Source organism: Hemiscyllium ocellatum, chromosome 15, assembly GCF_020745735.1.
Source record: "Hemiscyllium ocellatum isolate sHemOce1 chromosome 15, sHemOce1.pat.X.cur, whole genome shotgun sequence".
Taxonomy (NCBI): Eukaryota; Metazoa; Chordata; class Chondrichthyes; order Orectolobiformes; family Hemiscylliidae; genus Hemiscyllium; species Hemiscyllium ocellatum.
In genome coordinates this window covers 9,000,099-9,019,370 of record NC_083415.1, presented here as the reverse complement: position 1 = coordinate 9,019,370, position 19,272 = coordinate 9,000,099, and the positions used below count along the sequence as shown (strand labels likewise).

The 19,272-nt window shown below is 43.0% G+C and overlaps 1 protein-coding gene across 1 annotated transcript; it reads right to left on the bottom strand.

The window, feature by feature from the left end:
- Positions 1 to 1,508: 1,508 nt before the first annotated feature.
- On the bottom strand, positions 1,509 to 18,087 carry sys1 (SYS1 golgi trafficking protein). The gene is made up of 4 exons (XM_060835948.1): positions 17,867 to 18,087; positions 14,935 to 15,252; positions 10,241 to 10,308; positions 1,509 to 1,924 (listed from the first exon to the last, which is right to left on the bottom strand). The coding sequence occupies exons 2-4, from the start codon at positions 15,094 to 15,096 to the stop codon at positions 1,684 to 1,686; spliced, it is 471 nt and encodes a 156-aa protein (XP_060691931.1). The 5' UTR covers positions 15,097 to 15,252; positions 17,867 to 18,087; the 3' UTR covers positions 1,509 to 1,683.
- Between the last annotated feature and the right edge of the window lie 1,185 nt (positions 18,088 to 19,272).

The window sequence follows — 19,272 nt, the reverse complement described above, 5'->3', positions numbered from 1 at the left end:
TTATCAGGAAGAGTCAGAGTTTCAATTGAGCTCTATAGACCTCCACTACAAACCTTCCTCCAGCCCACACCAACATCTATTAACTACTACTGTTTCCTGGACCTCAGGGGCAGCACGGTGGCTAGCACTGCTGCTTCACAGTGGCAGGGACCCAGATTTCATTCCTGCCTCGGGCGACTGTCTGTGTGGAGTTTGCACATTCTCCCCGTGTCTGCATGGGTTTCCTCCAGGTGCTCTGGTTGTGCAGTTTTAGTCAATTGGCCATGCTAAAGTGCCCATAGGGATGTGTAGGTCAGGTGCATTAGTCAGGGGCAAACGTAGGGGAATGGGTCTGGGTGGGTCACTCTTCGGAGGGTCGGTGTGGACCTGGGTCGAAGGGTCTGTTTCCACACTTTATGGATTCTAATTCTCGGTCAAATTTGTATCAGTGCAACTAGTATCCCTTTTATGCTATGAATCGTCATTTGTTCACAACTCTGTTGTGCAGCATTCTACAAAATGCCGTTAGAAGACCATGCACCCCACATCAACCGCACTGCTCGCCAACCTTCTGTGTTGCCTCAAGAAACTCCAGCAAGTTAGCCAAACAGAATCTTCCCGTAGTCATTTGTGATTCTACTCCATTTATCAACGTTTTACTTACAGGATGCCTGAAAGTTGTTGGAACAGGTCTGTAATGGTGTCACGACTTGCATCATGAATCAGGCTGAGATACTGGAGGTGGACTATTGACATTAAAGCCGAACCCCAGAAAAAAAAAATCACTGCTATGAGGAGAGGTGAAAACTGAAACAGAGAAGGGGAATACCATATAGTGACGGAATAGATAGAGAAAAATCTGAATCAAGAGCTAAACCATCAACTTTCAACACTGCAATAAATTTATTCCTCAGTGAGTTTTAAACAAAATAGAGATTAAGCGGTGTTCCCTGCCAATAAAAAATGGCAGAAAGGTCATGGACTGTGTCCACAGGTCAGTCCCTCAAGTCTAGGTCCAGCCTTTAGTTTCAAAGTGCTTTTTATCATTCATTACTAAACTATTTTACACCAGATATATTTCAATATCAAAACAACGGTGCTTAATCTTTGCTTAAAAATCACTGAAAACTGTGCGGATATACCCAGTGTTACAACAGGCTCTAGGTCTCACATTTGAGAATGACAACATTCCTTAAATGTTCAAGTGTTGAGCACTTTTGAGGGTAATTTAGATTGAGAAATGAAGATTGGTGTAAACTCTGGGAAACATTCCAGCTTGTCTGCAAGGAGTGAAGACACTGGGCAGATCAGATGACAAGTTCTTACCACTGAGACGACGTAAAAGCAGAATTCTGCAACAATTCAAGCATGCTGCATTCTTAACAAGTCTGAAAAACTCATTCAATCCATATCCAGCCACAGGTGTCTTCCAGTTTGAACTCTGTTCACCAACTCCCAGCCAACCAGATTTTGAATAGATACATGCTTAGAAAGGCTTATCCTTAAATAAAGATGCAGTTTACAAACAATTTTCACTTTACATAAGTTATATTATAGTGGCCAAAATAAGGATTCAATGTTATTGCATTGTGTAGAGAAGTCTTGTTAACATTGAAATTAAATATTTAACACTGGTCATTGGGCAGTTTCATTCACAATCGGACAAATCTGAGGTGCTGTGTGTTCAGGATTCTGCACAACGTGTCACAGGTTAGATTTGGGTCCACTGTTCACGGGAATGGCCCTCAGTTCTGTCCGCATGCACAAGTACTCTCCTATCACAGCCATCAATGCAATGCACACAATGTTCACCAGCCACCAGCTCAGTGCTGTGGGAAAGTGTAAGTTGTAGATCCAGCAGCCCATGAAGTGGAAGATATGGATGGTCACAGTAAAATCCAAACACTGCTTTCCTCTTCGAATGAAATACCACAATCCAAGGGCACTGGAGAAGAAAAGAGGAATAGATGATAGATGTACCTTTTAACAGAGCAGACTTTAACATATACTCTGGAGTCTTCAGCATTATGTTTACACTGAACTCCAGAGCAATATGAAGGGATAGCTGCACTTTCAAGGGTGTGCCCACTTGGTTGGATGTAAAATATCTCCTCCAATCCACCAGCATGTTATTTCACAGTATCCTTATGCAGATTGGGACAGATTGTCAACCCAGAGTTCTGTACAACTCATTTGCATTCTCTGGCAACTGCCTAGTCACTGTCAAATTCATTTCAGATCACATTGTATAAACTGAAACGAAAGGAAAGCTATCCCTGTATCTCAGCCTGGGGTGATTTCAAACCCAGAGTGGCAATGAAAGGATAGTTTTGTTTTACATCAGCCCATCATTCCCCTTTTCTGAACTCTCAAGTGATACAACGCCAAGTTCATGAAGCTATCCACAACTAGCTGGAGAACAGTAGCATAGAGGTAATGTCACTGGAGACCTAAATAACACCACTACAAAAGCTGAGTGTTTAAATTTAATTAACAAACCTGAAATAAAACATTAATCTCATAAATAATATTCAATTGCATGACTATAAAAGCTAATGCCTTTTAGGGAAGGAAATCTGCTATCAATACAGAGCCTGGCCTACATGCAATTCTAGACCCACAGAAGTTGACTCTTCACTTCCTTCTGAAATGGCCTGGCGAGCCAGTCAGTTATAGGTTGTTCACCACCACCCACTCAAGAACAATCAGTGATGGACCACAGATGTTAGCCTAATACTGCCACTTGAAAAGTTGTATTCCTTTTGGAGAATGCTGTCCTCCTGAATATTTCACAGGTAATTAAACATATGAGCATAGGAGCAAAGTAGCAGAAATGAGCTATTTTGGCAAAAGTAATTATTCTGTTTTTGGTTTAATCATCTTGCACTTCTCATTCGCATTAGAAGGCATATATAGTGCCTGTAAATATGCAACTCTACATTTGGTGTCATTGTCTTGTTACATAATGAATTTACAAATGAGACCAGAAGGTACAAAAGAGTGGTATTGATATAGCCCTTTCATGACATCAGAATAGCCATTGCATTTCATAGCCAATGAAATATATTTTAAGTACACATTGTTGTAATAGGACAACTGTGGTCCAACTTAACTCCACAAACAACAATGTTTAAATTATGTTCAGCCTTAATGAGATAGGAGCTCATGATGTTGGGTTTGTATATTAGAAGACAGTTGGGAGAAAAAGGGCATTTTTAGGATGACAACACATAACTAATGGACTGTCATAGATCAATGATGGGCTGCAACTATTTACAAAATATATTAATGACTTGGCTACAGCCAGTTCACGTCTGTTATACAAGTTTGCAGATGACAAAAAAAGACAGAAAGGCAAGGAGTAAGCATGACACAAGTAGTCTACAGAGGGTTATTGACAGGTTAAATGATTGGGGAAAAAAAAATTGATGGATTGAATTGAATGCAAGAATATCGGAGATGATACACAGTGTAAGAATAGAAGAACTAAGTATTAACTTAACTGGTGAAAGATAACGAACAAAGAAAATTTATAGGCCAGGAACATGCCCCTCAGCCCTCCAAGCCTGAGCCAATCCAAATGTACGGTCTAAACCTGTCGGTCATTTCCTAAGCATCTGTATCCCTCTGCTCCCCACCTACTCATGCATCTGTCCAGACGCATCTTAAATGAATCTACCATGCCTGCCTCTACCACCTCTGCTGGCAACATGTTCCAAACGCCCACCACCCTCTGTGTGAAGTACTTACCACGTGTATCCCCCTTAAACTTTTCACTTCTCATTTTGAAAGCATGACCTCTCACCCTGGGAAAAAGCTTGTCTCTATCCACCCTGTCTATACCCTTCATGATTTTGTAAACCTCAATCAAGTCTCCCCTCAATCTCCTTTGAAATTGGGAGATAGAGATGTCTAAGAGAGGGGTTTTCAGAGATTTGTGTCCAGGCAGCAAATAGCAGGGCTGCCAGTGACGAAATGTTGAAAATAATAGGATGCAGAAGAGGCCAGAATTGGAGAAGCATGAATATATCACAGGGGTATAGGCTGGAGGTGGTTCAAGATTGGATCAACAAGGCCACAGGGAGATTTGAAGGAGGAGAATTTTAAAACTGGGGTGATATCAAACCAAGCGAGAACAGGGCTGATGGGTGAATAGAACATAGGTACCATGCCTGGTATTACACATCTTACATATTGCTAAAAGGAGACTAAAAGTCTAAGCTTTTCATCAAAATAGGACACAAGAACAGGATTGTAAAAGAGACGCTTTGATAAAGGAGAAGAGGGTGCTTGAGTGGTTAGGCCATCATTACTATGGAGATGCAGCAACAGTTAACTGTCAATCTTAATTTTCAGGTAGATTCTGATTAGTTAGGATGCGGTCATGTGGTTACAGCAGAATTTGATGGTCTCTCACCCTTTTTTTGGGGAAGATGTGTGTGTAGATTCCTTTTGCCTACATTAAACAGGTCATGAATATTTATGTATGTAACTTTTAGCATATGCACACTGCAGGCCCAATGACAGTCTTCAAATGGCTTCCAGTTTAACTCTTAGCACAATTCAGATTGTTTAACAAATAAATTACAAAATCAGAATCACATGTAATGCTGGATATATTTTTCTGAAACTTGCAAACACTGGTGCCCTGGTGCAAGCTACGAATGGTCAATGGGGCATCTTATTTCATACAGTCGACCAATCATAGGGAAGTACAGCCAACTCACCTGCCTTCATACCAGCACTGAAACTTGGATTATTCATTTGAGGGGTATGCAAAATTTGCTTTGGCTTGGTGGCATCAGAAGTTAGTAAAGAAAACAACTTGAGGATTTAATGTTTAGCTGCAGCGTGAGACAGCTAGTTTCGTCAGTTGTGCAAAGTTTTTAGACACCTTTCCCTGTCAAGGTAATGAGGTAGACCAGGCACCATTCAGAGCCAAAAATGGTGACTGTAGGCCCTTTCATGAGTTTGTGAGATACAGCAAGTGGTGATTTGATCAGATTATCTCACACAATCGTTTTAATTTACCTTATTTCAGTGTTAAACCTATATGGTGAGCAAGTGGCTACAAGTCCTAGTCACATGATTGTCAATAAAATTGATATTGTAGAATGTAGGATTGCTTCTCATGGTAACCAACAAAGATGCTAGCAACAGCTGAACCTAGCAGTGATCCCATGGCAATGCCACCTATTTGAGTGTAAATTAGTGTAACTAAAATGGAATTCAAATGCATAAGCTGCCAAGTTCATGAGTTTGATGAACAGAGATTCAGATGCAGGTAGTATATCTAGACTACCACGAAAGAGTGACAGTGCAGAAGTTAATGGCTCCATTAAGTAGTATATTGATAAATAAGCTAGCAATGACAAAACAGCACATGGACATACTATTATTCTCAATATGTAGATTTTGTATGGTCTTAAACATTAAGGAATCCTTCACAGTATACGTGGAAAACTCATTTGGAACAGGTTGCAACAGCAAACATAGCCATTGACAGATACAACAAGACCTTGTGTGTCTTGGGTAGCCCGTACATATGTAGATGGACTAAAGCATGCAGGTTACCAGCCTTACCAACAAATGCCACTTCAGCTTGTTCTCAAATGATGCCCTCCAATGCATTACGTTCATATCCCGCACCTCCGCCCTCAGACCCCACCCTTCCAAATGTAACAAGGACAGAAGACCCTTGGTGCTCACCTTCCACCCTACCAACCTTTGCATCAACCAAATTATCCGCCACCTCCAAACGGACCCCACCACCAGGGATATATTTCTTTCCCCACCCTTTCCACCTTCCGCAAAGACCGTTCTTTCTGTGAGTACCTGGTCAGGTCCACGCTCCCATACAACCCACCCTCCCATCCTGGTATCTTCCTCTGCCACCACAGGAATTGCAAAACCTGCGCCCACACCTCCTCCCTCACCTCCATCCAAGGCCCTAATGGAGCCTTCCACATCCAAAGATTTACCCTGCACGTCCACCAATATAATTTATTGTATCCTTGCTTCTGATGCGGTCTCCTCTACATTGGGGAGACTGGACACCTCCTAGCAGAGCACTTTAGGGAACATCTCTGGGACACCTGCACCAATCAACCACACTGCCCTGTGGCCCAACATTTCAACTCCCCCTCACACTCTGCCGAGGACATGGATGTCCTGGGCCTCCTTCACCGCTGCTCCCTCACCACCAGACGCCTGGAGGAAGAACGCCTCATCTTCTGCCTCGGAACACTTCAACCCCAGGGCATCAATGTGGACTTCAACAGTTTCCTCATTTCCCCTTCCCCCACCTCACCCCAGTCCCAAACTTCCAGCTCAGCACTGTCCCCATGACTTGTCCTACCTGCCTATCTTCTTTTCCACCTGTCTACTCCACCCTCCTCCCTGACCTATCACCTTCATCCCCACCCCCACTCACCTATTGTACTCTATACTACTTTCTTCCCACCCCCAACCTCCTCTCATTTATCTCTCCACTCTTCAGGCACTCTACCTGTATTCCTGATGAAGGGCTTTTGCCCGAAACATCGATTTTACTGCTCCTCGGATGCTGCCTGAACTGCTGTGCTTTTCGAGCACCACTGTAATCTAGACTCTCAAATGTGGATGTTCAGCCATAACCAGAGAACCAGCCACTAGCCACAACTTTGGATACGACTTTGAGGATAGTGTGCATTTCCTGAATGTAATCACTTTTGTTGACTATGACTTCACTTGGCAGATAATTAAGTACTCCACAGTATATATGTACTGTACCTAATCTGCCCCACGTGCTTTCAGTGCTTCAGCATCATTGGTGTATGCTGATTTATGAGGTGGTAACTGGGTAGTATGGTCTCTTTCAAGTTTGTTTTTGCATCCTAGCTCCGATGAGCACAAGATGAAAAATTTCAACTTCAAGTCTCCTTTTAACAATGTGTTAGAACAGTATTTCTCAACTTTTCCATATTCAAGTCCCCCTTCTTATCCTTGAAATCATGCAACGCCCCCTAATCACCGAAGTCTGTTTTTGCACATATAACTGCAATATACTTCAGTGCTGAAAACAGAAAAATATGTTTTACTTGCAACAAAAAAAACAAAATGTTATCATTTATTACTGTTCTTACTGTCCACCTACTTTTGGCTCATCTGTATAAAATTTAGTCTGTGATAGCAAAATAGTCAATGTGATCCTTGTGGTTCATGTTGTCTTGCTAAATCATATATATCTGGTTTAATTTTTGTCAAAAGCAATCTCAAGTCACCACGCTGAACAACGTCCATGCGATTGCAGGTCTTAGCTCGTATTCTGGCGACGGCACCGAATCCTTTCTCAACCAAATAAGAGGTAGGAAATGGTAGAGCAAACCGCTTTGCCTCTTCGCTTAATAGCAGGAAATGACATCGGGTGGCATCTTGAATCCGAAAAAGGGGCTCACCCATTTGCGAAAACTGAATTTTCATTGTAGTGTCATTTTGGAGCTCTATCATTTCTTCCTGAAGGTGAATGTCCATTTCTTCTGCCAATGAGATAAAGGGGGTCAGTCAGCCACGTGGTGATCTCCACCTCGATAAGATCAGCAAATCGTATTTTCATATCATCCTGCAGTGCACGAATGTGAGCTGAGTAGATATGTAATTGATCAGTAACATCCTCCATGATATTGTTTAAACTCAGGAACTGGTAAAACTCACGATGACTGATATTTCGATGAAAGAGATCAAGTTTCACAATAAAAGATGTAACAGCATTCCTTGCTTTTATGAAACTCTCATTACCTTCCTGTATCTGCACGATCAGCAAATTGCACTTATCGAATATATCCGCGAGATATGCACACAGTCGTATTTTATGGTTTCTGCTTTCATACAAAGGTTTTCATTATTTCTGTGTAGGAATTTAATGATAGAATCGAACAGCTCATGGAAACGATTGAGGCATTTTCGAGAGCCATCTCACTTCTGTGTGTAGCAGCAATAACAGAAATTCATCTTCATTATCTTTACAGAGTTGGTGGAAAAGTCATTCATTCAGAGTATGTCTCTTTATATAATTTACACATCTATCACCACTTGTAGAGAATGGTCGAGGACTTCACTAAATTTCTTTGAAGCCAGATGCTGCCGATGCATAATGCAGTGTACTGTGAAAACATGTGGCACTTCTCTCTTTAATAATGTGACAAATCCCCGATGATGGCCAGTCATAGCACGCGTGCCATCCGTACTACAAGCAACAATGTTTTTGAGGGGAACAGACTTTTTATCAAAATAATCCTTGACGCAGTCGAAGATAGTCTTACCTTTGGTATCTGTTGATAGATCCAGAGCAAAAAAAAACTGCTTCCCATGTTTCATTTTTGTCGATGAAACATACGCACCCCAAAAGTAAAGCTTGATTTCCGTATATAGTACTTTCATCAATTTGTAAGGCGATTTCTTTCGATTTCAAAAGGGAACATAATTTATCAACATTTGAGGCCATTTCATCGATGCGCCTTCTCATGGAATCGTTGCTAAGAGGAATACGCTTGACAGTCATCGATGGTTCCTGATGTAGCACGGTTGATAATACTTCGGCAATAGTTGGAAGCACCAACAATTCACCCACGGAATATAGTTTACCACATTTTGCAATTAGCTTCGCTATGTTATATGATGCCACAAGGCCATCCACATTTTTGCCTCGCATCATTGAAAAAAACAATGGAAATTGTTGGACGCTAATTGAATTTATTCTTTAATGTTTGAAAATATGCCAAATCTTTGTTCTTTTTTGTCACTGTGTTGCTTTTCCAACTGGGAAGGCTTCATGGTCTCGTTGGAAAAACTTTGTTCACAGAGCAAACACGGTGTTAACTGCTTATTAGACGGAGATTGAATAAAGCGATATCACAAATAGTCCATGCTATGCTGCCTGCACTTTTTCCTACTTGATGAGGCCATTTCTACACTGTTGCTCGAATACCCTGATGGAATCATGGGTATTACCTTATAACGATAATTTTAAGACGCTCAGATAAGTGGCAAAATTTGATTCGCTAATTAGCTGTAATGTGCATTCATTCTGCCACCCGGTAGAACAGTTGAAAAGCTACGTTTTGTCTTCCTAGAAGCAACACGAGTTAGGTGATATTGATCTCGGCAGCAGTAGAATCAGTGCCAACTGCAAACGAGTTCAAATGGTTTGCCATTCACAAAGAAAACTATCAGAGCACACGCCTCCATGGGTGCAGGGAAAATAACAGACTCGTGATATATGACTATCCATCTGCACACAGCAATGTCCTTCAAGGATATGGCAGTCTTCCAAGTGATTGGTAAGCTCTCTACAAAGTCATTCAGTGCCCCCTTGCTGCCCCCTTTGACTTCAACACCCACCGAAGGAAGGCAAACGCCCCTCAGGGGGCACTTCTGCCCCGTTGAGACACCCTGTTTTAGAACATAGTGAGGTAGGACACAAAGAGTTTTAACTTTATGGAATGATATGATTAAGCATGATTTTGCTGCTCGCCACCTGAAGACCATGGGATTTCAATGAATTGCCAGTTAGAGACTAATAGCTTTGTATAATTCAGGACAACAGTTAGAGATCTGACTTGTTTTCCACTTTACTTTTCAAATTATATTACATTCGTGCAGGTTGAAAAACTTTTCTAAGTTGGCACATAAGGAAACCAGTTAGAAGGCCATAATAAAAAATTAAGGAAATACAAACAAATGGCAGCTGGTTTTACTAGTAATTCTAGTGATCATTTGATGTTTTTTCCCCTGTCAAGATTTACATAGGAAGGAAATGGCAGAAGACAAACTGCTTCTTCAGAGAACCAGTGCAAAACTGTGTGCCAAACAGCAGCTTATTGTGCTGCAACAATTCCATAAATCTGCACTGTGATGTCAATAGTTGGAATTAAATTAATTAAATCTGGGGTAGGTGCACGAAGAATTGGTCAGAGAGGGAGATAAGATAATGTTATGCAATTGATATCTTCTAAATTGCATTCGGCAGGAAGTCACACCACCAGGTTTTGGTCCAACAGGTTGATTTGAAATCACAAGCTTTCGGATCTGAAGCGACTTCACCTGACGAAGTAGCAGCACTCTGGAAGTTTGTGACTTTAAATAAACTTGTTAGACTATAACCTGAGGTCATGAGACTTCTGACTTTGTCCACCACAATCCAACAGCAACATTTCCACATCATTACATTAAGTAGTCTGCAAACTGCTATGGTCTCTTTTTCAACAGTTGCATATGTACTCACCATGTGAGTGAATTGAGGACAAATGCCATCATCGATAGCCTTCCCTGAGCTGTGGAAAATCCCAGCACCTGAATTACAAATAGGACCAATATAAACAGAAAATTTAAAAAAAACACATGCAAAGACCAAACCACTATTGAGATACCATCAAATACAACACAAACAAACACTCTGCTTGAAGCTGGTAACAAGGTTTACCACAGAGTATATCCACTGTGTTGCAAAAGACAATTGAAGTTTAAAAAGAAATGTGATGTTTGAAGAGAAACATGCAGTTCACATACTACTCCCTCCAGGCTCCAGTGGCATAATTCAATCCAGTATGCTGCATTTAGTGATGCAGGCTTATCTGGGTTGGAGAATTATTCAGAGCAAAGGCTTAACAACAAATTAAAACCTAGTTAAGTATTTCAGGTGCAAAGGCAATTTTATTCTTTTGCTATTCTTGACCAGTTTTAAATTATAAAATATAAGAGTAGGGGAATGCACAAACATAGAGATATTCAACTTACAGATACTTCACTTAAATGTAGATACATATGACTATTCAATACAAATAATCACTGAATCTTTCAATGCCTTTGTTCTCAAGTTACAGTGCTGCTACTGGGATTTCAGTTATGCTTGATGGAGGCATGTGAAGTTAACAAGCATTTCTGTTTAATGACAACAATTGACCTACTGAGCATTATTTAAGTTAACAGTATTTTTGAAACAGTAACAAGTAGCATCAGGAATTGTGGACTGTGTATGCATGATACATTATTACACTGTTGGAAAGTGGAGAGAAAAAGTTTAAGCAAGCTTAACTCCTTAAAAGATACAAGTTTTAATTGCTTTAGATTAGCACAGCTCAAGGTCAGCTATTACTGTTAGGTAACAAAAAAATGGATAACAAAGAATTATTGAATTTGCTGCTTAGAGGAAACATGAACTTTATTCAAGAAAAAAGATACCTCTGACAGTGTAAAGTAGAACAACCTCAAAGTTTGATATGTATTCTGCTATTACAACTGACCCACATGGTGCCATAAAAAGCTCGAGTTCTAATAATTACATTACTGCCCAAAAGACTTCTTATGAATTTTCATCAGTAATGTTTCAGTAATTTCTCTAGATCAGAAGAAACAAAAGGGCTATTTCAAAAACGACTACAAAGTGCAACTATACCTTGCAAATGATCAGACTACTGAAGGAAGCACTCACTGGACAAAAACCAATGGATATTTCTCACATCCTTCTCACCAACATGCCCACTCCCCATCAAAGAGAGAAAACATCCTTCCATTATTCTAGTAGTGCTTGGCAGATTTGCCTCATATGATCTTTGCCCTTTCATGAAATATCTAGAATGCGTTACAAACACTGAAGATGCAAGTTAGAGTTGCCTTTCATGATAGGTGCAAGTTGGCCATCACATCCTCAGATGCCAGGCTGATGTTATTCCATGAATATTTCAGTTACAAAGTTGCTTGCATGAATGAAACACTAATTCCTTAAGGGGACTCCATTCCTGATTTTGTGTCAAGTTTACTCCAGAGCCTTTAACTCTCCAAATTGTTAACATTAAGCCATCCAGCAGGGTCCAAATCACTAATGTCATGGATTGGAGAAAAAAGAAATATAAAATTAATTGAAGGCTACCTCACAACCTGCTCCAGCGTTGAATGTCATTGCCAGATTGTCAGCTCATTCCCTGAGTGAACAACCTCCAAACTACCTACTACACCTCCATCACTAAACTCTGGTAACAGTCATGACACTCAACTAGACTTAACTTCACCTTAAATCTCCCTCAATATCCTCTCACCACAACCTAGTTAAACAGTCTAAAAAAAACACACACATCTAAACTTAAACCTGTCTATAAAACCTAGCTCCCATCAGCCTCCCAAAATCACTTACATTTTCTTGTCATAGCGACACAAATTTCTAATTCCGCTCTGGCCAAAGGGAGAGTGCCAGAGGACTGCGGGACAGCTAATATGGTTTCACTTTTTAGGAGGGGTGGTAGAGGAAATTACAGACTAGTGAGTCTCACATCTGTGTAGGGAAACTACTGGAGAAAATTCTGAAGGAGTGAATTAACACCCACTTGGAAAGACACAGGTTAATTAGGGATAGTCAGCATGGTTTTGACAGAGTGAGACCATGCCTAACAAATCTGTAAGAAATTTCTTTTGAAAATGTAATCAAGTGTGTGGATGAGAGAAGTCCAGTTGACGTAGTTTATATGAATTGTATCAAATTCTTTGACAAGATCCCACATGGGAGACTGATTGAGACTGTTATGATTGAGACTGCATATGGAATTGAGAGAAACGTGGCAAGATGGATCAGAAGCTGACTTAGTAATAGGACACAAAGGGTAGTGGTAGAAGGCTGTTTGAGTGATTGGAGGCCGGGGACCTGGCCGTGTACCACAAGGATCAGTACTAGGGCTCCTTTTGTTGGTTATATACATAAATTACATAGATGAAAATGTGGGTGGAATGTTCGGCAAGTTTGCAGATGACACCAAGATTGGTAGAGTGGAGGATAGTTTTAAGTTACAGGAAGATATAGATGGGCTAGCCAGATGGGCAGAGCAACGGCAAATGGTATTTAACACTTTGGAATGTACTTTGGAAGAAACAAGATCTAAAATCCGTTCAGCCCAACAAGTCCACACCGACCTTCTGAAGACTAACCCACCCAGATCCATTTCCTTACCCTATATTTATCCCTGACTAATAACCTACACTATAGGTAATTTAGCGTGACCAATTCACTAAACCTCCACATGTTTGGATCGTGGGAGCACCTGGAGGAAACCCACGCAGGAATGGAGAGAATGTGCAAACTGCACGTAGACAGTCGCTCGAGGATGGAATTGAACCCAGGTCCCTGGCACTGAGGCAGCAGTGTTAACCACTGATTACAGTGGTGCTGGAAAAGCACAGCAGGTCAAGCAGCATCCGAGGAGCAGGAAAATTGATGTTTCGGGCAAAATTCCTTCATTAGGAACAAGGCCTCATTTCTGAGAAGGGTTTTTGCCAGAAATGTTGATTTTCCTGCTCCTCAGATGCTGCGATATGCTATGCATTTCCAGCACCACTCTAATCTCAAGTCTAATCTCCAGCATCTGCAGTCCTCACTTTCGCCCGGTGCTAACCACTGACCATCCATGACCAGGATGAGGTCGCTCTTTTTTTTCCATTTCGTTAATTCATGGGATGAGGGCGTCACTGACCAGGAAGCAATTTATTGTCCATCCCTAACTGCCCAGAGGGAATTAAGAGTCAAGCACATTGCTGTGGGTCTGAAATCACATGCAGACCAGACAAACTAAGAATGGCAGTTTCCTTCCTTCCCGAAGTATAGTAGTGAGCCAGCTGTTTTTTTTCCTGACAACTGACAACAGATTCATGGTCATCATTAGATTCTTAATTCCAGATATTTATTGAATTCAAATTCCACCATTTGCCTGGCAGGATTCAAACCCAGATCATTATCTGGATCTCTGGGCTAACGGAGTTTTGATTAGAGTGGTGCTGAAAAAGCACAGCAGGTCAGGCAGCATCCGAAGAGCAGGAAAATCGACATTTCGGGCAAAAGCCCTTCATCAGAAATCATTCCTGCTCCTCGGATGCTGCCTGACCTGCTGTGCCTTTCCAGCATCACTCTAATCTAAACTCTGGTTTCCAGCATTTGCAGTCCTCACTTTTGCCTCGCTGGGTTAACAGTCCAGTGACAATACCACTAGGCCATCACCTCCCCATATTTAATGAATGGAAAGACACTGGGGAGCTTAGAGGAACAGAGAGATTTCGGGTTAATTATTCATAGATACCTGAAGTCAGCAGAACATGTGAATAGGATAGTTAAGGCAGCACATGGAACACTTGGCTTTCATCAGTCATGACAGAGCACAAGAGCAAGGAGTTAATGTTGAACTTATATAGAGTATTGATGGTGCCCCAACTGGAATACTGTGTGCAGTTCTGTTACCTCATGATAGGAAGGATGCGATAGCAATAGAGGGGGTAGAGAGGAGGTTCACCAGGATATTGCCTAGCATGGAGAAATTGAGCTATAAGGACAGTCTAGGTAGGTTTATATTTTGGGGGGGGGGGGGGGGGGGGGGGGGGGGGGGGGTGCAGGGCGGGGGTGTGAGGAACATGATTAAGCTGTATAATATTGGATGAAGAGAGAGTAGTTGTTCCTCTTGGTTGAGTGATCAATCACATAAGGGCTGAGTTTTAGAGTGAGGGTGAGGAGACTCAGAGGGGACTTGGGAAAAAACCTTTTAACTCAGCGGGTGATGGGAATCAGGGATGGATTGCCTGGGAAGATAGTGAAAGCTGAATAACTTACAAACTTTAAAAAATATTTGGATGAGTATTTCAAATATCATAACATTGAAGGATATGGGACAAGAACAGGAAATTGGGATTAGTGCACCTTCAGTGGTAGTAATGTCGCTGCAGGCACAACGGGTCGTTGGGTCTTTTCTGCACTGTATACGTCTATGAATCTATAAAGCACTACAGCAAAAAAAAGTCTGAACAACTCATCCATAGTAAGTTTCATTTTACCTCCTTCCCAGAAAATAGGATAAACCCACTGGTTCAAACCCTTCCAAAAAGAGATTTTTTTGAAGAGCTGCTAGTGTAAACAAAAAGCACACTTCAAAAGCTTTAATTTTTGTTTACCTCATAGCTAAATACTTGATCGAGTGAGCGACTGTTCTGTACCAGGCTGTCCACCACAGCTAACCAAATGCCGAGGAAACTGTAATAGATGCATTGCATCAGGATAATCTGAGATATGATAAGAATGGGGTCCCATACGTAGCTGCGGAAGTGCCCGGCCATTCCCACTGCACGCTTTGTGAACCACAACCAGTAACAAGAATAATCACTTTCAGTCTTTAGTCACTCGGAACATGATGCTTCCTGAGGCTAAATGCCAGCAGAAAGATTCAAACTGCCACAGCTGCAAAATCCAGAAGAGAGATGCATTCACCACACCTGAAGGGGAAAGAGAAACAAATACCTTTAGGTGGCAAAATAACATTTAACATATTCAGTAGCCACCACGAATTCATAGCTCCTTTGAGAGAATATTAAGAGAAATTAGTAAATTAGTAAAAAAAACTAATTTTTGAGCAAAACACAGAAACTTCTAACAATTAGGATAGCTACAAGCTATTCAGCCCCCTCAAACACATGCCACAATTCACCTTCATCAAGGCTGATCAGTACCTCAACCCCATTTACTTGTCTTTCATATTTTCATGTCCTTAGCCCCCTCCCCTCCCCAAAAAATCTGTTAAGCCTGGACATAAATTTCAGTATTCTCAGCATTTTGGGAATGGGAAGGGGAGAAGTAGGTTTACAAGCCTCATTTCTAACTGGCATAGCTTTAACATATTAGAAGTATTTTATCCTGGATATTCTACAAGGGCCAGTAGATTAATTATAGTAACAATGAGAAACATTTTAAACACCTCAATTAGGTCACCCCTCAACTTTTTAAACTCAACTGTATTTAAACCAAAATGTAACAAAATTCAATGCAACACTCCTTACTGCTGTAATGAATCTGCACTGTAAACCAAGCCAATATTAACTCCTCAACATTGTGCAAAACCAATCATGAAGCAGAGTTTTGACCTGCATATTCATGCTAAAGCATCTGGTATGGACTTTAATCCATATCCTTGTAACCCCGAAATAGCAATGCTACCAATCAAGTTACAGCTGACAAAAAAGTATGCAGAGAAAGATTTGGTCAGTCATTACTGCAATACACACACAAAACAGATTTACAAATTTTCAAATTATACTTGGTTTGAATCTACTGAAACATGCTCTTTTGCACATGTTCAATAACAAACAAGGCTGCTGTATTATTGATAAGCTAGATTTCATGACAGTAAAACATGAGGAAGAACAAACATCATACACCATCCCGAAGATGACCAATAGATACAGGAACAGAAGCAGGCTGATTGGCGCATTGAGTGTTCCACCATTCAGCTAAATCATGGCTGATCTGATCATGCTCAACTCTACTTTCTTGCCCTTTTCCCCATAATCCTGGATTCCATTAATGATTAAAAATCTATCTTGGCCTAAAATATTCTTAGCAACGCACCCTCTACCATGCTCCATCATAAAGAATTCTACATGACTCACTGTCGCCAGAAGAATTCCCTCCCATCGGTGTTAAGTGGAAGACCCTTACTCTGAGACAATGTCCCCCGCTTTTAGATTCTGCCAAGGGGAAACAAACTCTCAACATCTATCCTGTCAGGTCAAGAATTTAACTGTTTCACATAAGAGCATCTCTCTGTACCCAGGATATAGGAGGCGATGGGCTAGCAGTGTTATCGCTGGACTGACAATCCAAAGACGCAAGTAATGTTCTGGGGACTCTGGCTTGAACCCACCATGGTAGACGGTAGAATTTAAATTCAGTAAAAATCTGGAATTAGGAGTCTAATGATGACCTTGAATCCACTGCTGATTGTTAGGGAAAGCCCATCTGATTCACTATCTGATGAGGAAAACTGCTCTCATTACTAGGTCTGGCCTACGTGGGACTCTCAGCTACTACCTGATCAATTAGGGATGGGCAACAAATGCTAGCCTAGCCAGCGACTCCCTCATCCAATGAATTAAAAAATGGGGGGGGGGGGGGAAAGAGTGGGCGGGATGGGGAGATGTGGGTGAGATGGGAATAGACGGTGGGGGGGAGCAAGACGGGGACAGACGCGGGGAGGGGGATGTGGGAGTGGGCGGGATGGGGACAGATAGGGGGAGTGGGCAGAACAGGGATAGACGGGAGGGGGTGGGCAGGACGGGGACAGACGGGGGGGCGGTGGGAGTGGGCAGGATGGGGATAGACGGGGGGGCGGTGGGAGTGGGCAGGACGGGGACAGACGGGGGGGGCGGTGGGAGTGGGCGGGATGGGGATAGGCGGTGGGAGTGGGCGGGATGGGGATAGGCGGGGGGGCGGTGGGAGTGGGCAGGATGGGGACAGACGGGGGGGGCGGTGGGAGTGGGCAGGACGGGGATAGACAGGGGGGGCGGTGGGAGTGGGCGGGATAGGGACAGACGGGGGGGCGGTGGGAGTGGGCGGGATGGGGACAGACGGGGGGGCGGTGGGAGTGGGCGGGATGGGGACAGACGGGGGGGGCGGTGGGAGTGGGCGGGATGGGGACAGACGGGGGGGCGGTGGGAGTGGGCGGGATGGGGACAGACGGGGGGGCGGTGGGAGTGGGCGGGATGGGGACAGACGGGGGGGCGGTGGGAGTGGGCGGGATGGGGACAGACGGGGGGGCGGTGGGAGTGGGCGGGATGGGGACAGACGGGGGGGGCGGTGGGAGTGGGCGGGATGGGGACAGACGGGGGGGGGCGGTGGGAGTGGGCGGGATGGGGACAGACGGGGGGGGGCGGTGGGAGTGGGCGGGATGGGGACAGACGCGGGGGGGAGGGGGAAATCTAGGGTGAAGGTTAGAAGCTGAAAGGGTTTTGTGATGGGGTGGTGTTGAAAGCCCTGATCCCCTGGCTGCGCTGCAGGCCCCAGTCACCGGAGGCGCCCTCCAACACCTGAGAACCCACGGGAAACAGCACCTACCTGGGCAGGCCGTGTGTGAGAAACGGCAGGTCACCGAGGGAGGGGGGTCCTGTCGGCTGAAGGGACTCTGTCACATTGCCGTCCCAGGGTGGGGTGTGGGTTTTGTCAGTGCGGTCCCGGTGAGGGGGTGGGGAGCCTCTCTGTGTCGGTGGTCACCGGAGTGAGGGGGGGTTGGGGTGAAGACAAACAGCCAGCGACGCAGCTCGATCCGGGTCCTCAAGGATCACCGGAAACATGCGTTCTTCTGACGTCACTTCCGACCCCTCCCTCAGGGGACGGACGGACGGACGGTTGGTTGGCGCCTTCTCCTGCTTTCCCACCGCACCATGTGAGCGCTCTAACACACCGACGGTTTTTACTGCGGCGATCGTGTGACAAATCTGTTCCAGTTCTATCTGCAGCATTTGTTGTTGTCAGTACAGGTTCCACACTCTGCAGTTATTTGCTCCTTTTCCGTCAAACGGTGTAAATTTAAAATGGCGTCTATCGGGTACCATGGCAACGCATTTAAACGAACAGTAAATTAATCCAAAATATTGCAGGAGTGGAAAGAAGTGCAACTCTACAACACACACATAACATTGACTCAATCCTATCTTTATTTCGCTAAGGAGTGAGTTGTGTTGAGTTTTTTTAGAGAGACTTTCTTCTCCCTTATCAATTTGTAACCTTTCCAGTGACAGAATAGTAGCAGAGTAGCATCTACCTCCGGTGAAGACAAATGCAAAATATTCATCTCATACATCCTGACCCCTTCCTCTATGTAGAAATTAGCTCTATCCCTTTTATCAATCTGACTATCTATATGCCTCAAGAAGACTTTGGGATTTCCTTTATGTTGACTCCCAATTTTTAAAAAATCATTATACCTCTTCACTTTAATATGTTTTTTCACCTCACCCCGAACCTTGTGTTCCTCTTTGTTCTCAATTGTAATTTCAACCTGACACCTTTTGTAAGCAAGCTTTTTCTTTATTTTACTTGCTATCTCCTTTGATCATCTACAAAGCTCTGGAATTGATTGTTCTGCCTTTCCCTCTTTAATAATATGGGTTTGGCAGTAACTGAACCATCTCTGTTTTGAAGGTAGACCATTGCTCATTTGCAGTTTTTGCCACCAAACTTTCAGTCCAGTCTGTTCTGCTCAGCTGTGATCTTGCCTCCTTGAAGTCAGCTCCTCCGACCATTGATTTTTCTTGTGCTGAATCTACTATTGTCATTTTCCACCATCATCCTAAACTTAAGACAAACTGATGACTGTCTAATCAAATATTTCCCTGTAATATGATCCACTTAGCACACCTTATTCTCATGAACCACGTTTAATAGTGCATTATTTCTTCTTGGAATAGACACATGCTGCTGTAGGAAATTGTCCTGAACACAATCACTGCCCTTTAACATGA

Excerpts from the sequence above, each read along its gene's own strand:
- sys1 (XM_060835948.1), bottom strand. The coding sequence starts at position 15,096 with ATGGCCGGGCACTTCCGCAGCTACGTATGGGACCCCATTCTTATCATA. Across the intron at positions 10,309-14,934 it reads ATCAAGTATTTAGCTATGAG|GTGCTGGGATTTTCCACAGC; the intron begins GTAAACAAAAAT and ends TTTGTAATTCAG. Across the intron at positions 1,925-10,240 it reads GTCCTCAATTCACTCACATG|TGCCCTTGGATTGTGGTATT; the intron begins GTGAGTACATAT and ends TTTCTTCTCCAG.